General features: G+C 45.0%; 1 protein-coding gene across 1 annotated transcript in view; it reads left to right on the top strand.

The window, feature by feature from the left end:
* GRID1 (glutamate ionotropic receptor delta type subunit 1) overlaps positions 1 to 14,200 on the top strand; it is a 660,665-nt gene that overhangs the window by 606,695 nt on the left and 39,770 nt on the right. The window contains exon 13 of the mRNA XM_065919920.1: positions 6,845 to 7,040. Within this exon, the coding sequence (XP_065775992.1) occupies positions 6,845 to 7,040 (196 nt within the window). The remainder of the gene's footprint in view (positions 1 to 6,844; positions 7,041 to 14,200) is intronic.

The raw sequence follows: 14,200 nt of genomic DNA, 5'->3' as shown, positions 1-14,200 counted from the left end.
TCTCATGCTGCAAACACATTTATCTCTTTGTTAATGAAAATGTATCTCGGAAATAGTAAGACTGATTTATGAGAAGGGTAAGGGGCGGGAGGGAGGTGGTGCTGGGCTGGGTAGACTGTCCTTGGCCACAGCTGAAGGAGACAATGTGGGACTTTCAGAAGGTGCCTGTTCAATTCGAGGAAACTGATCTCAGAGGCAAGGGATGCTGACAGAGTGCTTCTGTAAGACAGTCTGATGTGCTTATAGGAGTCGGCTATGCTTGCAGCTAGAGAAGACCCCCAAACTAGCAGTCCAGGATAGAGAAACAGCTCTATTGGTCCCACCCCCCAGTTTCAATAAGGTTTTGTTGTTGTTGTTTGGTTGCAAAGTTGTCTTGATTCTTTGCAACCCCATGGACTTTGTAGCCTGCCCAGCTCCTCTGCCCATGGGATTTCGCAGGCAAGAATGCTGGAGTGGGTTGCCATTTCCTTCTCCAGGGGATCTTCAGTAGGGTACAACTAAGTAAAAGATAATGGTTCAATGGAAAGCCTGGAAGAGAGGCTAAGCTCTGCCAAGGGAATATTATAACCCTCATCATGAATAAAAAGGTGAAGTAAGGAGACAGACAGACAGGCACAGAGCTGAGACTCAGCTGCTTAAATGTGCGTGCTTCCATGGGACACTTAGTCAGTGCATACCCAGGCAGACTTAACTCTTCTAGAAATCCTTCCTTTAGCTCTGGCCAATGGGCTAGGTGCTGCCCCTCTTTGCTTCCAAGACCCTTCATGCAGCAGCTTTCTCCTATTACTTCTCACATTGTTTAGTTACTGTTGGTTTAATTTTCTAACCACTCATCACCCATCACTATGAACCCCTTGAGGATGCCCACCATACTTGCCTTGCCTCTGTGCTTTACCAAGCACCCACTAACTAACTAGTTAACTGTGGATGGGGCATGTGGTTGAATGACTTCAGCCAGTTGCATCATTCATGATTTGGGTTTAGAGAAACACCACCTGTGACAGGAAGATCTCCTTCATCTCTCTGTGGTGGGGGTGCTTGGACACTTTCTAGCAGTTGTGGCTGAAGAGACTGATTTGGGAAACATGCTAGATTAAGTGAGTTGCTCCTGGAGCCTTCTCCGGGTTAAGCCGCCCTTGCTAGTTTGGATGGGAGTCCTATTGGATGTGAACATCTGTCTTCTGCTGACTGTTGACTTAGACCTGGCTGACTGGCTCTTCTTTGTTCTTTCCTTCCACATCCCTTCCAAAGCTGTGCCCTTGGACAAGAAGATGAGTGTCCCTGGGTGATGACAGTTTGGGTCCATGATTATTTGGGCCCTCTTGCAAGCCTCCAAAGAGCCTTGCTGCTGCTGCTGCTAAGTCACTTCAGTTGTGTCCGACTCTGTGCGACCCCATAGACGACTGCCCACCAGGCTCCCCTGTCCCTGGGATTCTCCAGGCAAGAATACTGGAGTGGGTTGCCATTTCCTCCTCCAATGCACAAAAGTGAAAAGTGAAAGTGAAGTCGCCCAGTCGTGTCCAACTCTTAGCAACCCCATGGACTGTAGCCTACCAGGCTACTCCATCCATGGGATTTTCCAGGCAAGAGTACTGAAATGGGATGCCATTGCCTTCTCCGCCAAAGAGCCTCAGATAGGTTAGGTTTATTCACTCTGAAATATGATGGTAGTACCTACCATGTGTTAGTGAGCTTGGAAATTTCCCTTGAAAGAGGGAACATTCATTAAAGATGGGTAAAGATGGGGCCTAGATCCCTGTATACAGACCCATGGCTATGAGTGGTGAGGGATGGAGGCCATGGGGCTGGTTCAGCAAAGATGGCAGTGGTGTTTTGGGATGGCAACAATGACCTTTATGGGGACAGAAATGGACATGAAGCCATTAGCATTTGGGCTGCCTGCTTGTATTCCAGAACTGCTCCCTGAGCCTCTGACCAGGAGCACCGTCATGAATAAATACCAAGAGGAGAGATCTCCATTTCAAATGTGGGGATGAAACAGTAGTGCTGAACTCCTTGGCAGTTACACATCCATTCTAGGCTCATGGAAACTGCAGTAATTTAGAGCAGTTCCAGTATTTAGAATCAACTGTGTAATTCATCCTGATGTTTCCCATTCATCAAAGCCTTGTGTTTGTTTGTATTACCATGAGAAAAATAAAAAATGCGGGAAAAAAAAGATCCCCCTTCCTTTCAATACAGGCAAATTACGGCAGAGTTACAACCCTTGGGGCCCTTCAAGCAAAGGAACATCTTGCTTCAATTAGATATAAATAATGAACAATAATTAGAAAGATTTCTTCATCGAATTTGTTATTTTATGTTTTCTTTCATCTGTAATGTATTGAAACGAATACAGAACTCTGTTTCTGGGCCATGTAGCTTGGCCTGAAGGAATTCCATGGAGGGTATCTCCAGAACAGGAGAAAGCTAGCTACGTTGCTGGCTTCTCCGTGCGCAGCCTGTGCAGGCTGGCTGTAGCCCTGGGTCTAGTGCTGAGGATGCAAATACGGAGCTGCTTTGGCTCTGTCTACTGAAGACCCCTAAAGGCTCAGCAGGTAAAGAATCCGCCTGCAATGCAGGAGACACAGGTTCGATCCCTGGGTCAGGAAGGACCTCTGGAGAAGGAATTGGCAACCCACTTCCGTATCCTTGCCTGAAAAATCCCACGGACAAAGGAGCCTGGTGGGCTACAGTTCAAAGGGTTGCAAAGTGTCGGACATGACTGAGTGGTAAAACACACACATACTGAGGACCCCGACCCATAATAATAGCACAGAATACCTGCTACTAGTGACCGGCCACTGAGTTTACATCAGTTGCTGCTCTAAGAACTGAACACGCATCATCTCATTTCATCTTCACAGCAGCCTCTGCCATGGGTTCTACTTCTAACCCTGGTGTTTTTTGTTTTTGTTTTTGTTTTTTTTTATTTAAAGATTTGGAAACTGAGGCTCAGGGAGGTCAGCTAACCAACAGAGGGCCCTTGGTGTTAGTGGGATGGGATTGAGAGGCAAGGCAAGTAACTGGACTCAGAGCCTGTGCATTACATACTCTGCTGTTTTTCCCTGTAGTCATGGTGAGCTCTTACTGCCGTAGAAGCCGCACAGGGTATGGAGATGGCCAGGGAGCTGAGGGACGCTGATGTCTCCCCATAGGGAAAGGCAGCTGCTGGAACTTCAAGGGGTTTGCAGACGTGTATCAGGTGGATGAGTAAGATAAAGGGATTCCAGGCAGAGGGAGTTCTGTGGTCTGGTGCCGCAAATGGTGATCTTGTGGAATTTCTCATTTTAACCTTACCTCTGGGGTCATGTGGACGCAGGTGCAATAGCTGAAGATGAGCTCAGAAGATGGAGGGTTGTGTGGATCAGGTTGAAATGATTGGGTCTTTTCGTGGAAACAGTGACTCAGTGAGTGGTGGGGATGATGATTCTGGTTGATAAAAAGGAGAGACAGATTTCCAGAAGAGAAATAAACAAAGAGAGATCCAGTTGGAGCCTGAAGAGAGAGACTGGTTCATCAGTAAGCTTTATGTTTTTTTGCAATTCTATCCTATCAGCACATTGAATCAGGTACTGCTCATCTTGTGTCAAATGAAATCTTATGTCAAATGAAATCTTGGTCGTCCCTGATCTGACTCTTGCTACCTACTCCAAAGAAGGCACAGCTCAGTCTTGTGCTCCTGGATTGCTGGTGGACCTTCCTGATGCACCTGCTCCCTACATCGTGCACCTGGCCTGAGCTACTTGCTTCTCCTCCATGGACAACAGATGGAGGCTCTCAGAGTGCTTTGGTTTATCTTCACCACCATTTGAATAACCATCAACACTCCAGAGTCAAGAAAGCTCATATACAAACCCAGATATTCCTTTCTTTATTCAAAAACAAATTAGGGGGAGAGGCTTCAGTTCAGTTGTTCAGTCAGTTCAGTTCAGTTGCTCAGCCGTGTCCGACTCTTTGCAATCCCATGGACTGAAGCACAGCAGGCTTCCCTGTCCATCACCAACTCCAGGAGTTTACACAAACTCATGTCCACTGAGTCGGAGATGCCATCTAACCATCTCATCCTTTATCGTCCCCTTCTCCTCCCGTCTTCAATCTTTCCCAGCATACGGTCTTTTCCAGTGAGTCTGTTCTTTGCATCAGGTAGCCAAAGTATTGGAGTTTCAGCTTGAGCATCTGTCCTTCCAATGAATATTCAGGACTGATTTCTTTCAGGATTGACTGGTTGGATCTCCTTGCAGTGCAAGGGACTCTCAAGAGTCTTCTCCAACACCACAGTTCAAAAGCATCAATTCTTGGGTGCTCAGCTTTCTTTGTAGTCTGAATCTCACATCCATACATGACTACTGAAAACACCATAGCTTTGACTAGATGGACCTTTGTTGGCAAAGTAATGTCTCTGCTTTTTAATATGCTGTCTAGGTTGGTCATAACTTTTCTCCCAAGGAATAAGCATCTTTTAATTTCATGGCTGCAGTCAACATCTGCAGTGATTTTGGAGCCCCCAAAATAAAGTCTCTCACTGTTTCCACTGTTTCCCCATCTATTTGCCATGAAGTGATGGGACCAGATGCCATGATCTTAACTTTCTGAATGTTGAGCTTTAAGCCAACTTTTTCACTCTCCTCTTTCATTTTCATCAAGAGGCTCTTTAGTTCTTCATTGCTTTCTGCCATAAGGGTGGTGTCATCTGCATATCTGAGGTTATTAATATTTCTCCCAGCAATCTTGATTCCAGATTGTGCTTCATCCAGCCCAGCATTTCTCACAATGTATTCTGCTTATAAGTTAAATAAGCAGGGTGACAACATACAGCCTTGACGTACTCCTTTCCTGAAATGGAACCAGTCTGTTGTTCCATGTCCAGTTCTAACTGTTGCTTCTTGACCTGCATACAGATTTCTCAGGAGGCAGATTAGGTGGTCTGGTATTCCTATCTCTTTAAGAATTTTCCACAGTTTGTTGTGATCCATACAGTCAAAGGCTTTGGCATAGTCAATAAAGCAGATGTAGGTGTTTTTCTGAAACTCTCTTGCTTTTTCAATGATCCAGTGAATGTTGGCAATTTGATCTCTGTTTCCTCTGCCTTTTCTAAATTCAGCTTGGACATCTGGAATTTCACAGTTGACATACTGTTGAAGTCTGACTTGGAGAATTTTGAGCATTACTTTGCTAGTGTATGAGGTAAGTGCAATTGTGTGGTGGTTTGAACATTCTTTGGCATTGCCTTTCTTTGGGACTGGAATGAAAACTGACCTTTTCCAGTCCTGTGGCCACTGCTGAGTTTTCCAAATTTGCTGGCATATTGAATGCAGCACTTTCACAGCATCATCTTTCAGGATTTGAAATAGCTCAACTGGAATTCCATCACCTCCACCAGCTTTGTTCATAGTGATGCTTCCTAAGGCTCACTTGACTTCGCATTCCAGGATGTCTGGCTCTACGTGAGTGATCACACCATTGTGGTTGTCTGGCTCATGAAGATCTTTTTTGTACAGTTCTTCTGTGTATTCCTGCCACCTCTTCTTAACATCTTCTCCTTCTGTTAGGTCCTTACCATTTCTGTCCTTTATTGTGCCCATCTTTGCATGAAAATTTCCCTTTGTATCTCTAATTTTCTTGAAGAGATCACTAGTCTTTCCCCTTCTATTGTTTTTCTCTATTTCTTTGCATTGATCACTGAGGAAGGCTTTATTATATCTTCTTGTTATTCTTTGGAACTCTGCATTCAAATGCGTATATCTTTCCTTTTCTCCTTTGCTTTTCGCTTCTCTTCTTTTCTTAGCTATTATGAAAGCTTACGGTAAGGCCTCCTCAGACAACCATTTTGCCATTTTGCGTTTCTTTTTCTTAGGGATGATCTTGATCAGTGCCTCATGTACAATGTCACAGACCTCTGTCCATAGTTCTTCAGGCACTCTGTTTATCAGATTTAATCCCTTGAATCTATTTGTCACTTCCACTATATAATCGTAAGGGATATGATTTAGGTCATACCTGAATGGCTTCCCTGGTGCCTCAGATGCTTGCAATGCGGGAGACCTGGTTTGATCCCCGAGTCAGGAAGATCCCCTGGAGAAGGAAATGGCAATCCGCTCCAGCATTCTTGCCTGGAAAATCCCATGGTCGGAGGAGCCTGATAGGTTATAGTCCGTGGGGTCACAGAGTTGGACACGACTAAGCGGCTTCACTATCACTTTCTTTGAATGGTCTATTGGTTTTCCCTACTTTCTGCAATTTAAGTCTGAATTTGGCAATAAGGGCAGATGCTTGGAAGGCAACAGTTGGGTAGAATTCCAGAACAGCTGCAAGCTTTGGAGGAGACATGCCTCTTCTTGGTCACAGTCTCTGAGTGTGTGTCCACGATACACCAGCTCTGCGTGTCAGAGATCACTGTTGTTGGTCTTGCCACGGCGTTTCTCTTTCCTGTGCTTTTGTAGGCATTTGAGTTGGAGACTTTCAGTGTACAACCTCCGGTGTTGCCATGACTCTTCTGTTATGATGGTCTGTCTTTGTGTTTATACAGGTAAACTCTAAGCTCCCCGAGGGCAGGATTCATGTCTTATTCATCCTTTTGTCTCTCAGGCTTAGTGGCTCAGCACAGCACCTGGTTTTAGGCATTTAACAGCCTTACTGAATTAATCTACAGTGAAGAAAAGTAACTTGGATAGAATGAGATCCTGGCAAGTCATGTTCCAGGCCTTGGGACTCATGCTGCTGGGGTTTGGGAGTGAAGGGTGAGGACAGTGGGCCACACCTGGCTCCAACCTCAGGCGGGCTTTGTGTGTGTCCCCACAGGGTGCCCCATGTACCCATGTTTCACATCCATGTTTTATTTCAGGACGTTCCAGGACCTGTCCAAGCAAGTGGAGATGTCTTACGGCACTGTCCGGGATTCTGCTGTGTACGAGTACTTCCGAGCCAAGGGCACCAACCCTCTGGAGCAAGATAGCACGTTTGCTGAGCTCTGGCGGACCATCAGCAAGAATGGAGGGGCTGACAACTGTGTGTCCAGTCCTTCGGAAGGCATCAGGAAGGTAGGTGGGAGCTGGCCACCCAGGCATGTGTGTGCTGGGACAGGAGCCATAAGGACGGTCATCCTTGGGGTGGGAGACACCCTCCCAGAGGCATCTCTTTGAGTATCCCTGTCACCTGCAGGGTGACCCATCTTCAGCAGCGTCAATAGGCATTTCTCATCGACATGTGGGTAAAGAGGCACACATTCTTCAGGTAGATGCCCAATTTTGGCAGGAGATGCAAAGGAGCTGGCAGAAGGGAAACTTAAGGCCCTTCTAAGTTTCCAGTGGATCAGGGAAGGGCAGGGAGGTTAAGTCCAAGACCTGGATCTCCCTCTTCCTGGGCTCATAGGATGGTGGTACAGAGGGGTCTGCCCACCCCAAGTAAGAACACTCAATAAAAGCAGACACATGGAAGCAACCTAGATGCCCATCAGCAGATGAATGGATAAGGAAGCTGTGGTACATATACACCATGGAGTATTACTCAGCCGTTAAAAAGAATTCATTTGAATCAGTTCTAATGAGATGGATGAAACTGGAGCCCATTATACAGAGTGAAGTAAGCCAGAAAGATAAAGAACATTACAGCATACTAACACATATATACGGAATTTAGAAAGATGGTAACGATGGCCCTATATGCAGGGCAGAAGAAGAGACGCAGAAGTACAGAACAGACTTTTGAACTCTGTGGGAGAAGGTGAGGGTGGAATGTTTTGAAAGAACAGCAGGTATATTATCTGTGGTGAAACAGACCACCATCCCAGGTTGGATGCAAGAGTCAAGTACTCGGGCCTGTTGGGCTGGGAAGACCCAGAGGAATCGGGTGGAGAGGGAGGTGGGATGGGGGACCGGGATGGGGAATACATGTAACTCTATGGCTGATTCATATAATGTATGACAAAACCCACTGGAAAAAAAAAAAAAAAAACTGGAAATAGAACTGCCAAAAAAAAAAAAGCAGACACAGAGGACCAGGGGAGAGGGAGAGGAAGTGGGGTCAGGGTTCAGGGAAGGGCGGGCACCATGTGGGACCATGCTGTGGAGCAGAGGTGTGCTTGGGAGATGGTGCTAAGGACAGCAAACCCAGCATGGAGACTGAATGGGGGCAGGGATGGAACTGAGGGAGCACCACATGGGAAGAGCCCAAGCCAGAGGGAGGATGGGCAGGAAAAGATGAGTCCATTCTTCAGAAACAGGTTAGACTTTGCTAATTTGTTTCAGTGAGTTTTCACAGTGACCCAAATTAATTATGATTATCCCATTATGCAGATGAGAATCAGACATGGGTCACACTCCTCATTAGGTTCTCGTGCCTGGGGTTCCAGACTGAGGGGTTTGGTGTTTATCTGCCACGTGCTGCAGAACACGTGAAGGTCATGGTGTGATGAAGGCAGGTGTCGTAAGGATGTTTCAGGTGGGGGCACCTTCTTCTCAGTGACCCTCATGTATAGAGGCTGCTTACTCTTGGTCATTTAGTGAACAATGCAGGAAAGATGTGCACAGTGGCCAACACTACTGTTTCTCTGGGTAGACCTCTCTGTCCAGCCCATCTTGCTCAGCATCTCTTCCCTTCTGTTCTCTATTCACCCTGCCCCACCATTTCTGCAGAATCTTCACACATTCACATGCATTCACACACACACACACGCACATGCATGCATACACTCATCCAGCCTGCCTCAGCGTGTCTTACATTTCCCTACCCATCAATGCTACCTCTGCAGAGCATTCCTACAGGCTCTCACACATAGTCACTCATGCACATGCTCCCACTACACACACACACACACACACACACACACACACACTAATGCTCACACATATTCACACACACATGCTCACACCTGTGTTCTACATCCCAGGTCATTTGGCAATCCCTTGGATTTACTGTGGATTTCCCAGGTGGTGCAGTTGTAAAGAATCTGCCTGCAAATGCAGGAGATGCAAAAGGCACAGGTCTGATTCCTGGGTCTGGAAGATCCCCTGGGTGAGGAAATGCCAACCCCCTCTAGTATTCTTGCCTGGGAAATCCCATTGACAGAGGAACCTGATGGGCTACAGTCCATGGAGTCACAAAGAGTTTGACATGGCTGAGCATGCACTCACACGCCCTGGCCTTACTGCAGAGGGCAGTGGGTATAAGGCGGAGGCTGCAGAAAGTTTCAAGGCCTCTAGAGTCTACCACCTTGCTCTTCATGATGAGAAAAGCCCTCAGTAGTTTGCCAACCTCTCTCAAGAATGGGTCCAGGGAGAGAGGCAGAGCCTGAGTCTTGCTTCAGAAGCAGTAGGGACTAGCTCCTGGCATGGTGTCATGAGGCAGGGCTATGTGTGGTGTAGGAGTCCCTGTGGTCTGCATGCCCACAGGGCAGTCAGCTTGGGGTGGCTTCTCCCTGTCGTTTAGCAACGTTAAGCAGCAGAGAGTGTCTGAGCTCTGGAGCCTGGCACATTTGGGTGTGAATCCCAGTTTCACAGCTCACCAATGATGTTTACATTGGGCACCCCAGTCTTCTTGTCAAACCCCTAGATGTTAGGAGAATCTTGGCCAATTTCCTATTTGGGGGGTCTCTTTAGACACTTGAAACATTTAAAAGGACACGTTGTGGTAGATTTGGAATGTTTATATTTAACCAAGTGATATCATAACAAAAATAATAGAATGCAGCATAGATGTGCTAGTCCTATGCTCACAAGGTTTATTAAAACTTCTTATGTCCTCGTGTACAAAGAAATATGGTGCTCTCACCTCGAGCTACTGGGTCTTCTTTCATCCCTGACAGTGGATCTTTGTGGCTGTAGGTGACCTCATTTGCGGATAATGAATACAAAGTTGATTTAAGGCCTTTTATGAATGTAAGGCTTGAGCCAAATGGCCTTTGAGTTTCCCTTCTCTGCTTTCTTTGTCTCTCATGAAGAGCCAATACTCCCATCCAAACTGGATGCTTATGAAGATTCATTGCAACAAGGCTACAAAAAGAACTTCTAAAAGAAAAGATACAGCTTTTGACTTTATCAAACTTCTGTTCGTTACAAGATACTTTATAAAGAAAATAAAAAGGCAGGTCACACACTGGGAGTGAATATTAACAATGTATGCAACCAATATAGGGTTAATATCCTATATGGATATTACATGAAAAACTTTTACAAATGAATAAGGAAAGTTCAAACAATTTAATAGAAAAATGAGCAAAAGACTTGTACAGGACTTTCACAGAAGAGGTACCACATATGGTCAGCAATCATGTGAAGAGATGTTCAAAGTCATTAGTGTTTCCAGAAAATGAAAATCAAGACCATAAAGATATATCACTTTATATCAATTAGACTTGCCCCAAAGGAGAGGTGGTGGAGAGGATTGAATAACAGGTGGTTAATTGCTGGTGGGAGTGTACTCAGTACTGCCACTTTGTAAACAAATTGTCGTTCTCTTAGAAAGTGGAGTTTTTCATACCCACTGACTTAACAATTCCACTCCTTTTTATCCATCCCAAACAAACTTCTGTAGCACCTCAGACACAAGAAAGGCCATGGTAGCATTGCTTATAGAGCCAGGGTTCTGGAAGCAGTCCAAATAAGCATTAACAAGTTTAAAAATAAGTAAGACATGTGTGTCTCTTTTTCTGTTTTGCATATAGGGTTATCATTACCCTCTTTCTAAATTCCATATGTATGCGTTAGTGTACTGTATTGGTCTTTATCTTTCTGGCTTACTTCACTCTGTATAATGGGCTCCAGTTTCATCCATCTCATTAGAACTGATTCAAATGATTCTTTTTAATGGCTGAGTAATATTCCATGGTGTATATGTACCACAGCTTCCTTATCCATTCGTCTGCTGATGGGCATCTAGGTTGCTTCCATGTCCTGGCTATTATAAACAGTGCTGCGATGAACATTGGGGTGCACGTGTCTCTTTCAGATCTGGTTTCCTCAGTGTGTATGCCCAGAAGTGGGATTGCTGGGTCACATGGCAGTTCTATTTCCAGTTTTTTAAGAAATCTCCACACTGTTCTACATAGTGGCTGTACTAGTTTGCATTCCCACCAACAGTGTAAGAGGGTTCCCTTTTCTCCACTCCCTCTCCAGCATTTATTGCTTGTAGACTTTTGGATAGCAGCCATCCTGACTGGCGTGTAATGGTACCTCATTGTGGTTTTGATTTGCATTTCTCTGATAATGAGTGATGTTGAGCATCTTTTCATGTGTTTGTTAGCCATCTGTATGTCTTCTTTGGAGAAATGTCTGTACAGAACAGACTTTTGGACTCTGTGGGAGAAGGCAAGAGTGGGATGTTTTGAGAGAACAGCATTGAAACATATGTATATTATCTAGATCACCAGCCCAGGTTGGATGCATGATACAAGTGCTTGGGGCTGGTGCACTGGGAAGACCCAGAGGGATTGGGTGGAGAGAGAGGTGGGAGGGGGGATCGGGATGGGTAATACATGTAAATCCAAGGCTGATTCATGTCAATGTATGGCAAAAACCACTACAATATTGTAAAGCAATTAGCCTCCAACTAATAAAAACAAATGGAAAAAAATAAAAATAAGTAAGACCTGCAGTGAAAGGACAAAACCACAGCTTCATGTAATAGTGTGGGTGGATCTTTGATTCAGTTCAGTTCAGTCGCTCAGTCATGTCTGACTCTTTGCGACCCCATGAATCACAGCACGCCAGGCCTCCCTGTCCATCACCAACTCCCGGAGCTTACTCAAACCCATGTCCATCGAGTCAGTGATGCCATCCAGCCATCTCATCCTCTGTCGTCCCCTTCTCCCCCTGCCCCAATCCCTCCCAGCATCAGGGTCTCTTCCAATGAGTCAACTCTTCGCATGAGGTGGCCAAAGCATTGGAGTTTCAGCTTCAGCATCTTAGCTGAATAAATATTGAGTAAAGAAGAGTGAAAGTGACAGCCGCTCAGCTGTGTCTGATGCTCTGCGACCCCGTGGACTACAGGTTCCCCTGTCCATGGAATTATCTGGGCCAGAATACTGGAGCAGGTAGCCATTCCTTTCTCCAGGGGATCTTCCTAACTCAGGGATTGAACCTATGTCTCTCGAATTGCAGGAGCTGAGCTATGAGAGCTCAGCATTTACCAGCTGAGCTATGAGAGAAGCCCAAAAGAAAAATATTAAAGGCAATTTCACATGGGTCAAATGATAGAAAATAACAGTCAACATAGCAACCTCTTCAGTTCAGTTCAGTCACCCAGTCGTGTCCAACTCTTTGTGACCCCATGAACCACAGCACACCAGGCCTCCCTGTCTATCACCAACTCCCAGAGTCTACCCAAACCCATATCCTTTGAGTTGGTGATGCCATCCAACCATCTCATTCTCTGTCGACCCCTTCTCCTCCTGCCCTCAATCTTTTCCAGCATCAGGGTCTTTTCAAATGAGTCAGCTCTTAGCATCAGGTGGCCAAAGTATGGGAGTTTCAGCTTCAACATCAGTCCTTCCAATGAACACTCAGGACTGATCTCCTTTAGGATGGACTGGTAGGATCTCCTTGCAGGGCAAGGTACTCTCAAGAGTCTTCTCCAACACCACAGTTCAAAAGCATCAATTCTTCAGCATTCAGCCTTCTTTATAGTCCAACTCTCACATTCATACATGACCACTGGAGAAACCATAGCCTCAACTAGATGGACCTTTGTTGGCAAAGTAATGTCTCTGCTTTTTAATATGCTGTCTAGGTTGGTCATAACTTTCCTTCCAAGGAGTAAGTGTCTTTTAATTTCCTGGCTGCAGTCACCATCTGCAGTGATTTTGGAGCCCCCCCAAAATAAAGTCTGTCACTATTTCCACTGTTTCCCCATCTGTTTGCCATGAAGTGATGGGACTGGATGCCATGATCTAAGTTTTCTGAATGTTGAGCTCTAAGCCAACTTTTTCACTCTCCTCTTTCACGTTCATCAAGAGGCTCTTTAGTTCTTCACTTTCTGCCATAAGGGTGGTATTATCTGCATATCTGAGGTTATTGATATTTCTCCTGGCAATCTTGATTCCAGCTTGTGCTTCATCCAGCCCAGCATTTCTCAGGATGTACTCTGCATATAAGTTAAATAAGCGGGGTGACAATATACAGCCTTGATGTTCTCCTTTTCCTGTTTGGAACCAGTCTGTTGTTCCATATCCAGTTCTAATTGTTGCTTCCTGACCTGCATACAGGTTTCTCAAGAGGCAACTCAGGTGGTCTGGTATTCCCATCTCTTTCAGAATTTTCCAGTATATTGTGATCCACACAGTCAAAGGCTTTAGCATAGTCAATAAAGCAGAAATAGATATTTTTCTGGAAGTCTCTTGCTGTTTCGATGATCCAGCAGATGTTGGCAATTTGATCTCTCGTTCCTCTGCCTTTTCTAAAGCCAGCTTGAACATCTGGAAGTTCATGGTTCTGTATTGCTGAAGCCTGGCTTGGAGAATTTTGAGCATTACTTTATTAGCATGTGAGATGAGTGCAATTGTGCGGTAGTTTGAGCATTCTTTGGAATAATGTATAAAACACAGGTATACATACATCCAAAGTAAGAGTAAAATATAAGACTCAGGGTAGTGGTTACTGCAGATGGGAGAGGCAGAGCAAGACGAAGGAGAGAAGTATATTATTGGATGGAAGTCAGGGTTAGTGTTAGCTTTACAGTCACAGGTTTTTTGTTTTTATCTTTTATTTCTCATTATGAACCAAAGTTTGCAATTAATCTTATTCTTTGCACCTACCTATATTTTTTAGATAAATAATTCCAGGCTAGCCAGGCAGAGTTTGGCTCCCAGACCATACCAGCCTCCTTCTCTCCTTGCAGGCGCCCAGGTACATGCCTACTCTCACTCCTGGAGTACATCAAGAAGGCAGATACCACCAATAAAGCCCTCTGGAGCACAATAAATCTAGAAATGGGTCCTTAGAGAGGCATCTTCCCATCATCCTATTTATATCAACCTCTGGTGATATTTAGGGTCTTACTCATGAATTTTAAAAAATGTTAAAAAATCAGTGGTGGAAGATGCAAATAAGAGATTCTCTATAAATGTCTAAAGCTTCATGGTACAGAATCTAGTATTTTTCCAATACAGAGGATGTGTTGCTTTTATGATACCTTCCTTTTGTAAAACCCAAGCCAGACTTGGGGGTCACAAATCTCCCTATTGCATTTGGATCTTTAAGGAAAAAAA

This window comes from Muntiacus reevesi, chromosome 2 (genome assembly GCF_963930625.1).
Source record: "Muntiacus reevesi chromosome 2, mMunRee1.1, whole genome shotgun sequence".
Lineage (NCBI taxonomy): Eukaryota > Metazoa > Chordata > Mammalia > Artiodactyla > Cervidae > Muntiacus > Muntiacus reevesi.
Note: the sequence above shows the minus strand (reverse complement) of the source record. Positions and strands in the feature narration are given on the sequence as shown.